Here is a 15,487-nt window from a genome sequence, read left to right on the forward strand (position 1 = left end):
GACCTGAATATTGGGGTATTCGGATATTCGCTCGTTGAGTAGGTATTCGTTTTTTAATTTTGTTTTTTATTTTTTCAAATATTTGTTTTTTTTCCTTTTCTTACCTCCACCTCGCTAAACAGCAGAAACCAGAGCAGAAAAAGAGAGCTTAACGTCCTTAAAACGGAACTTGGCCTGTCCACCTCTAAAAAGAATACAACAATTCTCCCATTAAACTCTACAAATATCTAATAATCAAAAAAACATGTAAAGGAAGTGCTAGGTAGCTGACCTAGGAGAACAGGAACAGGGGGCTATTTGATGGTTCTAGCCAAATAATTAAAGGTAAATACCAATACGTGCTTAAAATATTCTTAATAAAGAGAGTAACATTCCTACCTGGAGTAAAGCCATGGAACAGTGAAATGGCGATGACAGGAAGAGATAAAGCAACAAAGATGCGCAGCAGAAACCGAATGAAGGCCTCAGACCCCGGCACAACACTAACACGCCAATCACTGAATTGATTAGAGCACGCAAATAATCGCAATTGTGCCTCACTTCATCACGCCAAACCACAGGCAAACCCTCCCACTAGCCCTTTTTATAGGGTTAGAGCGACCATCCCACAATCAATCCATCCTTCTGTCCCTTGTGACTCACACACAAGGGACACACTCTTGCACCTTTGTCTGTATGTGCAAAGTTAAAAAGTTAATTGAGCTGCTAAAGTAGCGTGCAGTACCGGGGTGTCGGACATGGTAATGGCGTTATAGTTACAGTCAGAGTAATTAGTTAGATTACTCCTTACTGAAAAAAGTATTTCAACACCGTTATTTTCATCACTGACTACGAGTGAGTGAGAGGGTGTTCAGGTGTATGAGCTGCTCACAGGTAAAGTTACTCACAGCAGCTTCTAAGATGGACTCCTGTTTTACTACAGAACACATGCTTTTATCTCCCTCGCACTCATATTCTAATCCCACACAGAATTCTGCAGCTTCCTCTGTGTTTTCTGTCATTTTTTCACGGCTAGTGCGAGCACTGTACAAGGTCCGAAATCTGACCCCCGCAGAATACGACTCTGCTTTGCGAGCAGAACTGGCACAACACCGCCCACTGTAAAACTGCTGGAGTGGAAACAGCGCTTATAAATAAATTAACAAACACGAAAACAAAGGGTATTCTATCCTTAATTTCAGTTCATTTTAGTTTTATAAACACACAGTACAGTTCCATTTAGTTACCTTTTTTAATCTTTTAATTACCATTTTTATTATTTTTAATTAACAAAAATGTTTTTTCACTTTCAGCTTTTGTTATTTTGTTAGTTTTTGTTAACGATAATACTTGACTGAGCTTTATATAAAATAAAAATAGCATTAAAAAAGAAGAAGATGCCTACGCCACAGACCAGAAGCCCGACCCAGCCCGAGTTCGGGTTTGGCCTCAGGTAGGGTCGGGTTCAGGTAGAGACCTTGTAGTGCGAAAAATACAGTAATTTCTGTGTTCTGTCCATACACTCGTCCTATTAATGAGTGGAGTTTTAGTCAGACAGTTTTGAGTGTGTTCCTCTGCTCTCAGAGCAGAAAGGACAACCTTCATCAGCAGCCGGATCGAGGTGCACCCTATGTCTGTTTGTGGCTATCGCCCCATGTACTGTCCTCCATTGGAGGTCAGCTGTCCGCTTTTCAAACGGACGCTTGTACAGGGTCCGCCAGCAGCCTTTGGTGGAGGAGTCAGTACCAAAGAACTCAGACCACCTTGTGGATGAAACATCACTTAAAAATCTCGCATGCGACACCTTGACACAGATGACCTACGTCTGAGTGTAGTAAAAACACCCAGAGTAGGGGTGGCAAACGACAGCAAGTGTCCCTCGTCCTCAATCTATTCTCCCACAGAAAGAGCAACCCATCATTCCACTGTGCTGTAGGAGGTGGATCAGTCAAAAAGGACCAGTAATCCGTTGGTAATTACCTCAGCACTTCTGCCACAAGCCGATCCAACATACGTTTCAACCGGATACCAGCTCTCTCCATTACAGTCTCCACTGCGGTAGTAATGAGGTGGTCCAACTGCGTGAGCGCCGACCTTCAGAGGACAAAAGACGAGAGGAAAAAAAGGAATTGAAAAACAATGGCTCCTCAAACAGCCAGGTCCCAGAGGGTGTCCCAGACAGCCTAGAGACTGAAAAAAACTTTCCAAGCCTCCAGAAGAGACCTGTAAAATGGACTAAGGTCCTTAAGTTCAGTCTCTCTTAACTCCATCAGAAACGGATGTAAATCCAGACCCAGTCCACCAACTTAACGTAAGAGCATGAATGCAACATCCACACATGCAGGACGCCCACAGCACATCAGCCTCTGTGCAGCTTGTCATAATCCTCAACCTGATATCCATCAAACCTTGCCCTCCCTCATGAATTGAAAGGTACAAGGCAGCAGATCGGATCCAATATTGACCTGACAAAAAAAAAACTCTTTATACCTCCTGCACCAGACCAGCAGTGGGTTGCAGAACACTGAGTCTGTGCCAAAGGGTGGAGGCGACCAAGTTATTGGCAACTATCACCCTCCCCCTAAAGGACAACTGAGGAAGCACCCATTTCCATAGAGACAACTGGGCACACACTCTCTCCACTATACCACTCCAATTTCGTTTCTGAAACTCATATACAGTGCCCTCCATAATTATTGGCACCCCTGGTTAAGATGTGTTCTTTAGCTTCTCATAAATTGAGTTTTGTTCAAAATAATATAGGACCACGATGGGAAAAAAAGAGTAAAATACAACCTTTAACTCAAGTGAATTTATTCAGTAGGAAAAAAATCCCACATTAAGAAATAATTATTTAACATCAAATCATGTGTGCCACAATTATTAGCACCCCTGATGTTAATACTTTGTACAACCCCCTTTTGCCAACAAAACAGCACCTAATCTTCTCCTGTAATGTTTCACAAGATGGGAGAATACAGAAAGAGGGATCTTTGACCATTCCTCTTTGCACATTCTCTCTAAATCATCCAACGACCTGGGTCCTCTCCTCTGCACTCTCCTCTTCAGCTCACCCCACAGGTTTTCAATGGGGTTGAGGTCTGGGGACTGAGATGGCCATGGGAGGAGCTTGATTCTGTGTGCGGTGAACCATTTCTGTGTAGATTTGGCCACATGTTTAGGGTCATTATCTTGCTGAAAGACCCAGTGACGACCCATCTTCAGCTTTCGGGCAGAAGCCACCAGATTTTGTTTTAAAATGTCCTGGTATTTTAGAGCATTCATGATGCCATGCACCCTAACAAGGTTCCCAGGGCCTTTAGAAGAGAAACAGGCCCACAGCATCACTGATCCCCCGCCGTATTTCACAGTGGGCATGAGGTGCTTTTCTGCATACTCAGCTCTTGTGTTACGCCAGACCCACTTAGAGCATTTGTTGCCAAAAATCTTTGTTTCATCTGACCAAAGCACACGGTCCCAGTTGAAGTCCCAGTACCGCTTAGCAAACTCCAAACGTTTGCGTTTATGATTGTGAGTGAGAAATGGTTTCTTCCGTGCATGCCTCCCAAACAGCTTGTTGGCATGTAGATAGCGCCTGATGGTTGTTTTGGAGACTTTGTGACCCCAAGAAGCTATCATTTGTTGCAATTCTGTAACAGTGAGCTTTGGAGAACTTTTTATTTCTCTTATCATCCTCCTCACTGTGCGTGGTGGCAAAATAAACTTGCGTCCTCGTCCAGGCTTGTTTACCACTGTTCCAGTTGTTTTAAACTTCTTAACAATTCCTCTGACAGTAGATATGGACAGGTGTAGGCTTTGTCTTTCCCATGTTGAAGATAAATGGCCTCTGTGTCACGTCATATTTATACCCCAGGGAAACAGGAAGTTGTGAATTACTAATTAAATGTTCCTACATACTCTGATCAACTTCGTAACTACTGTAGAAGTGACAGAAATATTTTTATTAAATTTATTTCCTAAGAATTGTTAGGGGTGCCAATAATTGTGGAACAGGTGATTTTATGAAGAATAATTATTTCTTAGTCAGGGATTTTATTTCCCCCTTAAAATTTACTTGAGTTAAAGGTTGGACTTTACTTTTTTTTCCCATCGTGGTCCTATATTATTTTGAACAAAACTCAATTTATGAGAAGCTAAAGAACACATCTTAACCAGGGGTGCCAATAATTATGGAGGGCACTGTATCCCAAGAAAGACACCCAGCACCTTCAAGCCATCTGAGGTCCACCTCAGATTCCCAGGAAGGCTTTGCTCTTATCCCAATTAACCCTGGCAGACTAACCTCTCTCATACAACTTTAAACAATCAGCTAAAGAGGCCACATCTTGGTTCCCATTTACGAAGACTGTAACATCATCTGCATAAGCAGATCCTGCGACAACTCTATTCTGGCACATCTGTAGAACATGAAAACCCTCTATCCTCTCCCTGAGTCTAAATAGCAGTGGTTCAATAGCCAAACTGTACAGCTGTCCAAGGACATCCTTGCCTAATACCCCGGGAGAAAGCAACAGGCCTGCTTAACCCACCACCACCTTAACCACACAAGAAGCCCCCAAATACAGCAACTGTATCCAACCTAAAAAAAACACCTCACCAACCCCAAAAGCTTTAAGAACATTAAAAAGGTACTGGTGATCAACATGGTCAAAAGCTTTCTCTCTTGATCAGGAGATCCAACTGACCCCCCAGAACTCCTACAGAAATCCGAAACATCCCGTACTAAGAACAGATAATCCATAATTGATCTATCAGGTATGCAATAGGATTGATCCCTATACACCACCTTAGAGAGATAATTCTTGAGCCTATTTGGAAAAAAGTTTATAATCATCACACAGTTCAGCCGTATAGAGAGCAGAGTAAAAATCCACTGCATGTTTGCGCATGTCTTTAAAGTCTGTTGTGACTGTGCCATCCGGAAGACGAAGGCAGACCATCTGCATATGCTGGGCTGCTGAACGTTACTTGGGGTATCCATGTCCCTGAGAGCACTAAAACGAGACCTAAACAAAGCCCCTTTTGCCCTCTCATTGAGAAAGGAGCTAAGAGTTCTTGTGGCATAAGCTGCCCAAACTGCCCGGATCATAATTAACAGTAAGACCAAGCTCCAATGACTTAATATCCTTTTTTAAGAATTTGAATAACCTGCCTCACATTTGCACTCGAATTAACAATATACTGCTGACAGAAATTTTGGATCTCCCACCATTACTTTAAATTATCTAAGCAAGCCTTCTCTGTCTTCCACTGTGCCCAGAAACATTTAAACTCAGAACAAAAACTCTCATTCTGCAGCAGTTTAACATTAAAATACCAATATTTGGGTGCACTGGAAAAATTGGAAAGACTAATTATAATTGACACTAAATGATGATCAAAAAAACCCACTGGGAAAATAGTACAATTAGTAATTCTGCTGTTAAAATGTTTAGACACATAAAAGCTATCCAAACCTGCAGCACTAACCGACCATCTGAAACCTTCATCCAGGTATACTGTCTTACTAAGAAATTCTTCACCCTCCACGTATCCAATAAATTAGCCTCTATCAGGAGTTTGGACAAGCACATAGAGGACTGTAAATGAGGTTCCCTAAAAGTTCGATCAACAGTGAAATCCACTGTGCAGTTCCAATCTCCCAAATAACAATGCACCAATCTTTAGAATATTTCCTTAAAGCACCTTGTAAAATATTAACAAAAAGCAACGCACTCATGCCCAACATTAGGCGCATATACATTAATAAAATAAAACATAGAACCTCCAACCTTTACAACTTTCTCTGTGTGCAAAACCTGAAATCCCAATAATGGAGAGAATACAATTGCCACACCTGCACTTAAACTATTAGTCCTGTGACTAAGAAAACACTTTCCCTCCCACCACAGTGCCCAGTCAGCTTCATTACCCTCATCACTACGAGTTTCTTGAAGAAAGATGATATTTAACCTCTTTATGCCTATCCCTACCACAATTAAAGTTAAAGGAGCCTACTCTCAAAACTTTCATATAAGAAGATAAAGGGAAAAACAGTAAAAAGAAAGACAATTGATATAGGAAGAAGAAAGACCCCATGTGACACATAACTAATCACTCGTGTAGCAGAAGACTTTCTCTTTGTCACTTTTTTTCCTTTTGCCAAGTGTCCAGTTTTCCGAACAGTAGTGATATGCTTTTTTAAACGATACCACTTTTTTCACTCAGATCTTTAAGTCCCACATTCCTCTGCAACACTGCAACTGACCTAACAAACTTATCTTCATCAAAGAAGAAATCTGTAATGTTTACCTTTTTACCGAAGGTTTTATCCAGAAAACGGTCAACTTTCTTTAAACTGTACAGCGACTCTTTCTCCTGAGCAGACACCTGTGAAGCAGCCTCACCAGCTCCACAGGGTTCCACCTGAGATCCCTTAATTTCACTAAGAGAGATCTGAGACTCACCTCCACCTTCATCAGAAGGCACCTCATCCATCATGGACTCAGAAGAAATCAGCACCTAATTCCCCACAGCAGCAGTACACCCTTCTGGGTGGCTCTGCAGAACAGCAGTGCTGGTGCTGGCCACGACAGGCACCTCTATCGGCACCCCCTGCGCCCAAGTTTGTCCCACCTGAGGAGCCGTGATCCCCTTTCACCTGCCGTCGCACCCTCAGCAACACACACTTCAAAACAGTGTTAGCTTTAGCGTTCGCTTTCTCCTGTCTTTTGTGTGGACAGGCCATGCGTGTTTCCACATTAACATTCATATTAATATATATTTTAATATATATATATATATATATATATATATATATATATATATATATATATATATATATATATATATATATATATATAATAATAACATTTCATTATATAAATCAGTACCTGCAAGTTTTTATCATGTATAACATTACCTTTAATGTCAGACAGAAGCAGCTTCATCATGGCAATACATGGCAGACACTATTTAAAATAAGTTTGCTAGCAGGAATAATCTTTTTTTTTTTAAACCGTCAAGAAATAATACTAACCGCATTTACATGGTTCCTCAAGCTTGATGTGCCACCATAAAATACTAATTGAATATCACATATTTGGCACACTGCCTTTGTCTTGTCTACACTCAATCTGAAATGCTTCCAAACAGCCGAGCATCTCAGAATTTTGCCTCTCTTATACCGGTTATAACCTGAAGGAATGTGTGATGTTAGAGCGAAGTGGAGGTAAGAAAAGGAAAAAAAAGAATATTCGAATAACAAAATGAAAAAATGAATACCTACTCAACGAGTGAATATCCGAATACCCCAATATTCAGGTCCAGCCCTACAAGCAGCTCATTCACTACTAGACCCTCCTCAATAACACGAGTTACAAGATTCTCTAAACTCAGAAAAACCACAACAGCTTTATTTATGCGGGAAGCAGACTGAATATTTTCATAGCCCACAAGATCTCCCACACTGAGGAGCTTGTCTCTGTCAAAGCCTCGGTCTGTACATTGTGAATGATAGGACACGAGAGGACTCTTTAGGAAGATTTTGCTCACCTCTTGGCAACAGTACAGTAGATTACATGATCACAGATTTAGAACCTTTTTCTGACAGTGCATTTACTGTTAGACCACTAACCCCTCTGTCTGATCACAGTCCAATTACTGTGTTCATTAAAAGGACAGAGACTAACAGCACAGCACACACTCAGCCCAGTAAGATGTACAACATTCGGGCCCAAAACAGTACAAAAGAGTTCCAGAAACCAAGAAATTCAAACACTTTTACATAACATTCTGGACACCACATACACTTACAGTAATGAAGGCATCAATCTGGCAGTTAGAAATGTAAACCATATTTTCATTTCAACTGCAAAAATATGCAAATTAAAACAATTAAAGAACAAACCCAAAAAAAATTGATGATTAACGTTTTTACATGATTAACGGTTTGACACAGAATGTCAAAGAATTAGACAAGAATTAAGAAAATTGTTAAATCAGAAACTCAGAGACCCATGTAACGCAGATTTACGCCTTCAGTACTGTGAAACATTAAAACTCTACAAACGTACACTCAGAATCAAAAAAGCACAATATGCACACAAACAGCTGACACGAATTGAGGAGTCCATCAATAAAAAATAGATTTTCTAGATCTAGATCAGAGGAATTGGTCATTCAAAATGTGGAAATATGGACCACACATTTTAAATAACTATATAATAAAATACCCACTAATATAACACCTGGTCAGAAAAATATAACAGAAAGACTAAAAACCTTAGAATTAGCAATAAAAAACTTTCAGAATCCCCTGGACTCCCCTATTACTAAGCAGGAAATACAAACCAGAGAGAGATTTTGCCATGGAGACGCGTTTAAATGGCAGCAGAAAACATAAGCTCCTAAACGGAACCTGAACTTTTAAGGTATTTTTACACTGAGTGATTGATTTATCATTTATCTACATGATATTACGATAAAGCAAAGGACAGAGCACCTGTAGGAAAAAAAAAACACGAGAGTTTATTATGAACTACAGCCGAAGTACGAAGCGCGAAGATCAGCTGATGGACTTCAGCCGTTACTACCAACAACATCCGCGACCGATCAGCTGTTAACCTAACACTAACACACAGCGCTCTCACACAGCGGTGAGAGAACAGCACACACACACACGCACTCACGGAAAATGGAAACGGGCACTTCCAGCGCTATACCTGAACGGCAGCGAGGTGCAATATCCACTGCACATCAAATCAGCAAACGCCAGGAAAATATTCAAAACAAAAGTCCTGTCTGACAATCCAGAAACTTTAGTGGCAGATTTTATTAGAAAGAACAATCTAAAGGTAATGTGTAACCTGCTCTTCTCCCCCCATCACCCTGCAGACTGGCATACAGTGATCAGTGAGTCTTTCACTTACATAAAGAAAAACGGAATAAGCAAAGGCAGACAAATCACTACATATGAAGATGCTGAATACACATGCCCCATCCTAACAATAAATATATTTCATAACGGAACAGTTATAATCCAGGGATCTGAAAACAGCTTACACAACCTTCAAAACTGCTTTCAAAATATGAAGAAATCTGCTGCATCAAAAAGAAAAACTATAGCTTCACAGAGAACACCAGTGAACTACACTGTACACAGATCTGTTCACAGCCCTACAACACCACGAGCACAGCCGGAGCTCACACCTAAACTGGCCTGCAGCATCAGGACTCTGAGAGAAGGGCTATCTATATTGGAACAGGAGTTTACTCATTTTAAAGAGAGAATCCTGTCCTGCCCTCCTCAGGAAAACAACAGCAGCAGCAAACCAGCAGGAGAACTTTACAATGAAGTTCTACAACAGAGGAACGAGATCCGGGAACTACATCAGGCCATGAGAGAACTGGAAGAGGATAATCAGAATTTGAGGACAGTCTTACGGAGAGTAACAGAGGAACTAAACACAATCACTCAACAGCTCAGCACTCCAGCACAGATACCCCAACACAGCCAGACAAGCACCAGAGAAAACTGCACCAACCCCTCTAACATTACCTCTCCCACCTCCTCACCCTCACGCCCTATACTACACCCTCCTCCTACCCTACCTCAACCTACCCCGCCAATACAAACACAAACACTCACACCTAACTCCCCCAACACAGAGGAACCCACACACGCAACACCACACACCCAGAAGACAACACAGGATGTATTATTTCTGTGTGATTCTAACGGGAAATATTTAAACATGAAACGTCTTTTCCCAAAAAAACAAACAACAAAGATCTGGACTCCAACCATAAGCAAAGCCATAGATCAACTATCAAACCTGAACTACAACGGAATTCAGCACATCATCATTCATATGGGGACCAATGATCTAACTCAGAACAACAGGAGCATACCTGAAGCACTCCAACAAACAGCAATGACAGTCAGCAAAAGATTTCCTAAAGCAACAATCACCATCTCCACTTTATTACTAAGACTCGACACAGCCCAACACACCATCAACAACATCAAATCAGACATTTACAGACTCTGTACCCACATACCCAACACACAAGTAGTGCTTAATGGGCAGATTCTTCACACACACCTTTATGACCGTCTTCATCTAAACCAAAAAGGGGTCAAACTATTTGCAAAGAGCCTGAAAGACACACAGTCTTACAGTCAGACCAAGATCAACATCTGAACCCCTCAACTCTTCCCTGAACCACCACAGTGGAACCACCAGAGCATTTATTGCTCCCAGGTACAGTCCACAGTGCCCTTCACTCCATCAGACTCCACAACCCAACAGCAGTTGGCAACCACCACCACCACCACAGCTAGAGCTCAACCCTTACCCAGAATTACAGCCCAGAACTTACGCTGCTGTAGTTGCTCAAGGGACCACACCTTCACCCACCCAGCTACACCCCAACCAACTACACCCCGACTGGCTACAACTCAAAGAGCCACAGCACAACCAGCAACTACACACCAACCAGCTACACTACAACCCACTACAACCCACAGAGCCACAGCACAACCAGCTACACAACAACCAGCTATCACACAACCACCTACACCTTACCCAGCTACTCCCCAATGAACAACAACCCAAAGAGCTACAACACAACCAGCTATAACACAACCACCTACACCCTACCCAGCTACTCCCCAATGAACTACACCACAAAGAACCACAGCACAACCAGCAACCGTACACCCAGCTACACCTCAACCAGCTACATCCCAAAGAGCCACAGTACAACCAGCAACTGTACACCCAGCTACACCCCAACCAACTACAGCACAACCAATTACCGTACAACCAACTACACACCAACCAGCTACACCCCAACCAACTACAACCCAAAGAACCACAGCACAACACGCTACACCCCAACCCACTACAACGCTAAGAACTACAGCACAACCAGCTACACCCCAACCAGCTACTCCCCAATAAACTACAACCCAAAGAGCTACAACACAACCAGCTATCACACAACCAACTACCCCTCACCTGGTTACACCACAACTGGCTACATCAAAATAAGCTACAACACAACCAGCTACTCCAAAACCAACCAACCAACTACATCCCAACCAGATATAATCCAACCAGCTGCAATCTAACCAGCTACAATCCAACCAGCTACACTCCTACCAGATAAGAGACTTTATCACCATCCTTTATCAAACTAATGAACTCGTTTTTGTTTTCACTCTTGTTATATTACTTTTTAAAATGATCTACACCGATACAACTGCACTAATATTTACACTTAAATTAGTGCTGGACGATATGGCCAAAATTTATATCACGATATATTCCTTAATTTCGGTCGATACGATATAATTTCGATATCAATATAAATACTTTGAAGGCCTCAGAAAAACTGCTAAGAATCCCTGCAATGGAAATCTGTACACTACTGTCTGAAATTTTAATTTAAGTCTTTAAAGCCTCCTCTCACAAAAACTTTAGAAATACTTTAGAAATAAAAAATGGTCAGAATAAATCAATGCTGCATGTAGCAAAATAAAAACATGACATCCCTGTCAAACATAAACCTATAACCTATATACATATTACCAATATGAATAACTTTACATTACAACAGAGGTAGAGCTTCTTAATAATAAGCAAACCTATAGGCTTTATCAACTATAAATATTTAGATTAGATACAACATAAACTACAAAAGTGTTTCAGCCAGAATAAGGAAGATATTGTGTGTAGTGAAACAGCTTGAGGTGGAGGAACAGATGTATTACCGTTGCTAGTCGGCTCCACTCTCCGGAACAATTAGGAGCAAGCTGAAGTCTGACGTTTATCAGACCTTTGAACGCCGAACCACTGAATTAGACCTGCAACTCAACTATTTATTCTGTTTAATCACTTGTGGAAGCGTCAGGTGCACTCAGGTGCATTCTGCTAGGGCTAGGGTCGGTTTTGCTTCATCGCGGGTGGATTTTAGGTACGAAGCGAAGCGGAGCGCAGCGCAGCCGAGATCCGCTCGGTTAGAGTGGGTTTCGCTTCATCTCGGGTGGATTTTAGGTGCGGAGAGGAGAGGATCGGAGGGGAGCAGAGATCCGCTCGGTTAGGGTTGGTTTCGCTTTATCGCGGGAGATTTTAGGTGCGGACCGGAGCGGAGCCGACCCAGGTCTAGCCTAGCCTATCTTATCTGACTACGTGCCTGTATGATTGCGTCATCACGCACTGACGTAGACCAGCTACGGAGGCTGATTGTATTCAGCGCTGCAGTGAACTAACGCCGCTAAAAAACGCCTGTCTGTGAATAATAAATATCGATATGCCACAAAAATGATATCACCGTTATTGAAACATTTCTTATCGCGATAAATACCGATATCGAAATATTGTCCAGGCCTAACTTAAATCAATTAATACTATTAGAAAAAATGATTATAGTTGGGTAATGAATTGAATATCTCTTTGTGAAATACCTATAATTATCTGATGATGGCTTCCTTTTCAATTAGTTGTTGGAATATTCAAGGATCTTTCTCGTCAACATTTGGTCTAAAGTTTACAAATCCAGATTTTAAAAATAATATATATAATAGAGATTTAATAATTCTACAAGAAACAAGGGATAACCATCCAAATTCTTCCTGTCCGAATAATTACACAGAACTATACCTACCCCCTACAAAACATGCCCATATTAAAAATGGTAGAAACTCAGGTGGTATACTTGTGTGGTATAAAGAGAAATATAGATCATTCATAACTCTTCTAAAAAATAATAAAAATGATCTATGGGTTAAATTAAACAAGAACTTTTAGGAAATGATAGAGATATATATTTATGCACTATTTATATACCTCATCCAAATTCACCTTATTACACAGAAGACATTTTTGAAAATCTTCAAAGAGAAATAAATAATTACCAGAGATTAGGTTATATTTTACTATGTGGAGATTTCAATGCCAGAACTGCAAGAGAAAATGATTTTATTGATATAGATAAAACAACAAATATACATTAACAAACCCTATACTGCCACACAAGCATAACCAACAAAGTTATGATAGTGTAATTAATAAACACGGAAAACACGTCCTCCGGCTGTGTAAAGGCTTGGGTCTGTACATCGTTATCGGCAGAACCAGAGAAAACTCGCTGGGCAGATTCACCTACAGCTCTGCACTGGGTAGCAGTGTGGTAGATTACGCTATCACAGACATCAATCCAGGACATATCAGTGCATTCATACTCTTACCACAATTATATCTTTCAGACCACTGCCAAACAGTCCTGTACCTGAAAAAATCAACAACTAACACCAACACACACGACCCAGACACCGACACTTACCCTCTCCCTAAACCATTCAAATGGACAGAAGAAAGTACCACAAATTACACAACACTGGACTCTGAAAATATTAAACAAATTTTAGATACATTTATTCAAACACACTATCAAACTACCAAAAAAGATATAAATCTGGCAACTGGTTGCCTAAATAAATTTTTTTACCAACTAACTAAAAAATCAAATCTAAAGACATTAATAACCAAAACATCGAAACAAAAACCAAACGAAAAATGGTTCGACAAGGAATGTTTAACATCCAAAAAACCATTACGAAATTTAGCCAACAGGAAACAGAAACCCAAATGACCAACAATTACAACTAAAGTATTTTCAAACATTACAACAATACAAACGATTAATTAGAACTAAAAAATATCAATACACAGAAACCCAATGTAGTAAAATGGAAAAAGCTATTAAAGAAAATTATTTTTGGGATTTATGGTAAAAAAAAATACTACAACAACCAATATTAAAAATACCTCAATTAAAAATAGCAAAATATGGAAAATGTTTTTTGAAGACCTATAAAACTCCAGATGAATCAAACAAAAATACCATCACTGAAAAACTCAGTACATTAGAATCAGCTATAAAAGACAAATCAGTCTCCATTAGACTACCCCATATCTATACAGGAACTAAAGGAAAAACTCAAATTACTAAAACAAGGAAAAGCCTGCGGAATTGATAATATAAAAAACGAAATGTTAAAACACAGCAGTCCTAAATTACAATTGGCCATACTAAAACTTTTTAATCTAGTACTTAAATGTGGATTTTTTTCCTGCAATCTGGAATAGAGGTCTAATTACCCCAATTTATAAAAATGGTGATACATTTGACCCAAATAACTACAGGGGTATCTGTGTAAACAGTAATTTAGGCAAAGTCTTCTGCAGTATTCTAAACACCAGGCTATGAAAATATTTAACAGAACATAATACCCTATCAAAATGTCAAATTGGATTTCTACCTAAACACCGAACCACAGACCATATTTACACCTTAGATGCAATCATTCAAAAACACGTCCATCAAAAAACCAAAGGGAAAATATTTGCTTGTTTCGTAGACTTTAAAAAAGCATTGGACTCAATTTGGCACAATGGACTATTTCTCCAATTACTTGAATCTGGTATAGGGGGGAAGGTTTATGATTTAATTAAATCCAAATATAACGATAATAAATGTGCAGTAAAAATTGAGAACAGAAGAACAGATTTTTTTAAACAAGGACGTGGAGTGCATCAAGGATGTAATCTATATCCAACTTTATTTAACATATATATCAACAAATTGGCTAAAACCCTTGAAAATTCTCCAAACTTAGGTCTTGAATTAAATGATAAAGAAATAAAACTCCTATTATATGCAGATGATTACTTTTATTAGCTCCAACAGCAGAAGCCTTACAACAACATTTAAATATATTAGAAGAATTTTGTCAAGATTGGGCCCTAGACATTAATATCAACAAAACCAAAATAATGATTTTCCAAAAAAAAAAAAGCCAGATCACAAAAATCTAAATTCCACTTTACATTCAGAGGAACAACCCTACAGCACAGTATGGACTACAATTACCTGGGCCTGGTAATAAGTGCATCTGGCAGGTTTAATAAGACTACGAATGCACTGGTAGAGAAAGCTAAAAAAAACATTTTTTACCATCAAAAGATCCCTAAACAAATTTAATCTTCCAATACAAATCTGGCAAAAAATATTTAATCATATTATTAAACCCATACTTTTATATGGCAGTGAAGTTTGGGGACCTAAAATTTATCAAGGACACACATCATGGGACATGAATCCATTTGAAAAATTTCACCTGGAATTCTGCAAAGAAATTTTAAAAGTCCATCGCAGCACGGTGAACCTGGCGTGCAGAGCAGAGCTCGGCCAGTTTCCTCTCTCCCTATCCATCATAACCAGAGCTTTAAAATTCCACTCTCACCTGTCCCAATCCCAACCAGACACATACCACCAGCTCCGGGCAGCACTTCCTGTCCTCCTGCTCTAAATACACCCAGCTCAGACTCCAGTTCCTACAGAACATCACATCCACCATCCCGTCACTCAGAATAATAACACAACAAGATCTGATCAGACTGTAATTAGGAGAGATTCCAGAGTGTGCTGGAATTTCTGT

General features: G+C 40.0%; 1 protein-coding gene across 5 annotated transcripts in view; it reads right to left on the reverse strand.

Moving 5' to 3' along the window:
• The window catches only part of kansl1b (KAT8 regulatory NSL complex subunit 1b), a 150,342-nt gene that overhangs the window by 41,177 nt on the left and 93,678 nt on the right, over positions 1-15,487 (reverse strand). For 3 of the 5 annotated variants that reach the window (XM_049476103.1, XM_049476104.1, XM_022666745.2), the window contains exon 3: positions 1,960-2,073. The exons of the other annotated variants lie outside the window; for them this stretch is intronic. In XM_049476103.1, the coding sequence (XP_049332060.1) occupies positions 1,960-2,073 (114 nt within the window). The remainder of the gene's footprint in view (positions 1-1,959; positions 2,074-15,487) is intronic. 5 annotated transcript variants of the gene reach the window in all.

Source organism: Astyanax mexicanus, chromosome 3 (genome assembly GCF_023375975.1).
Source record: "Astyanax mexicanus isolate ESR-SI-001 chromosome 3, AstMex3_surface, whole genome shotgun sequence".
In the NCBI taxonomy this organism is placed as follows: domain Eukaryota; kingdom Metazoa; phylum Chordata; class Actinopteri; order Characiformes; family Acestrorhamphidae; genus Astyanax; species Astyanax mexicanus.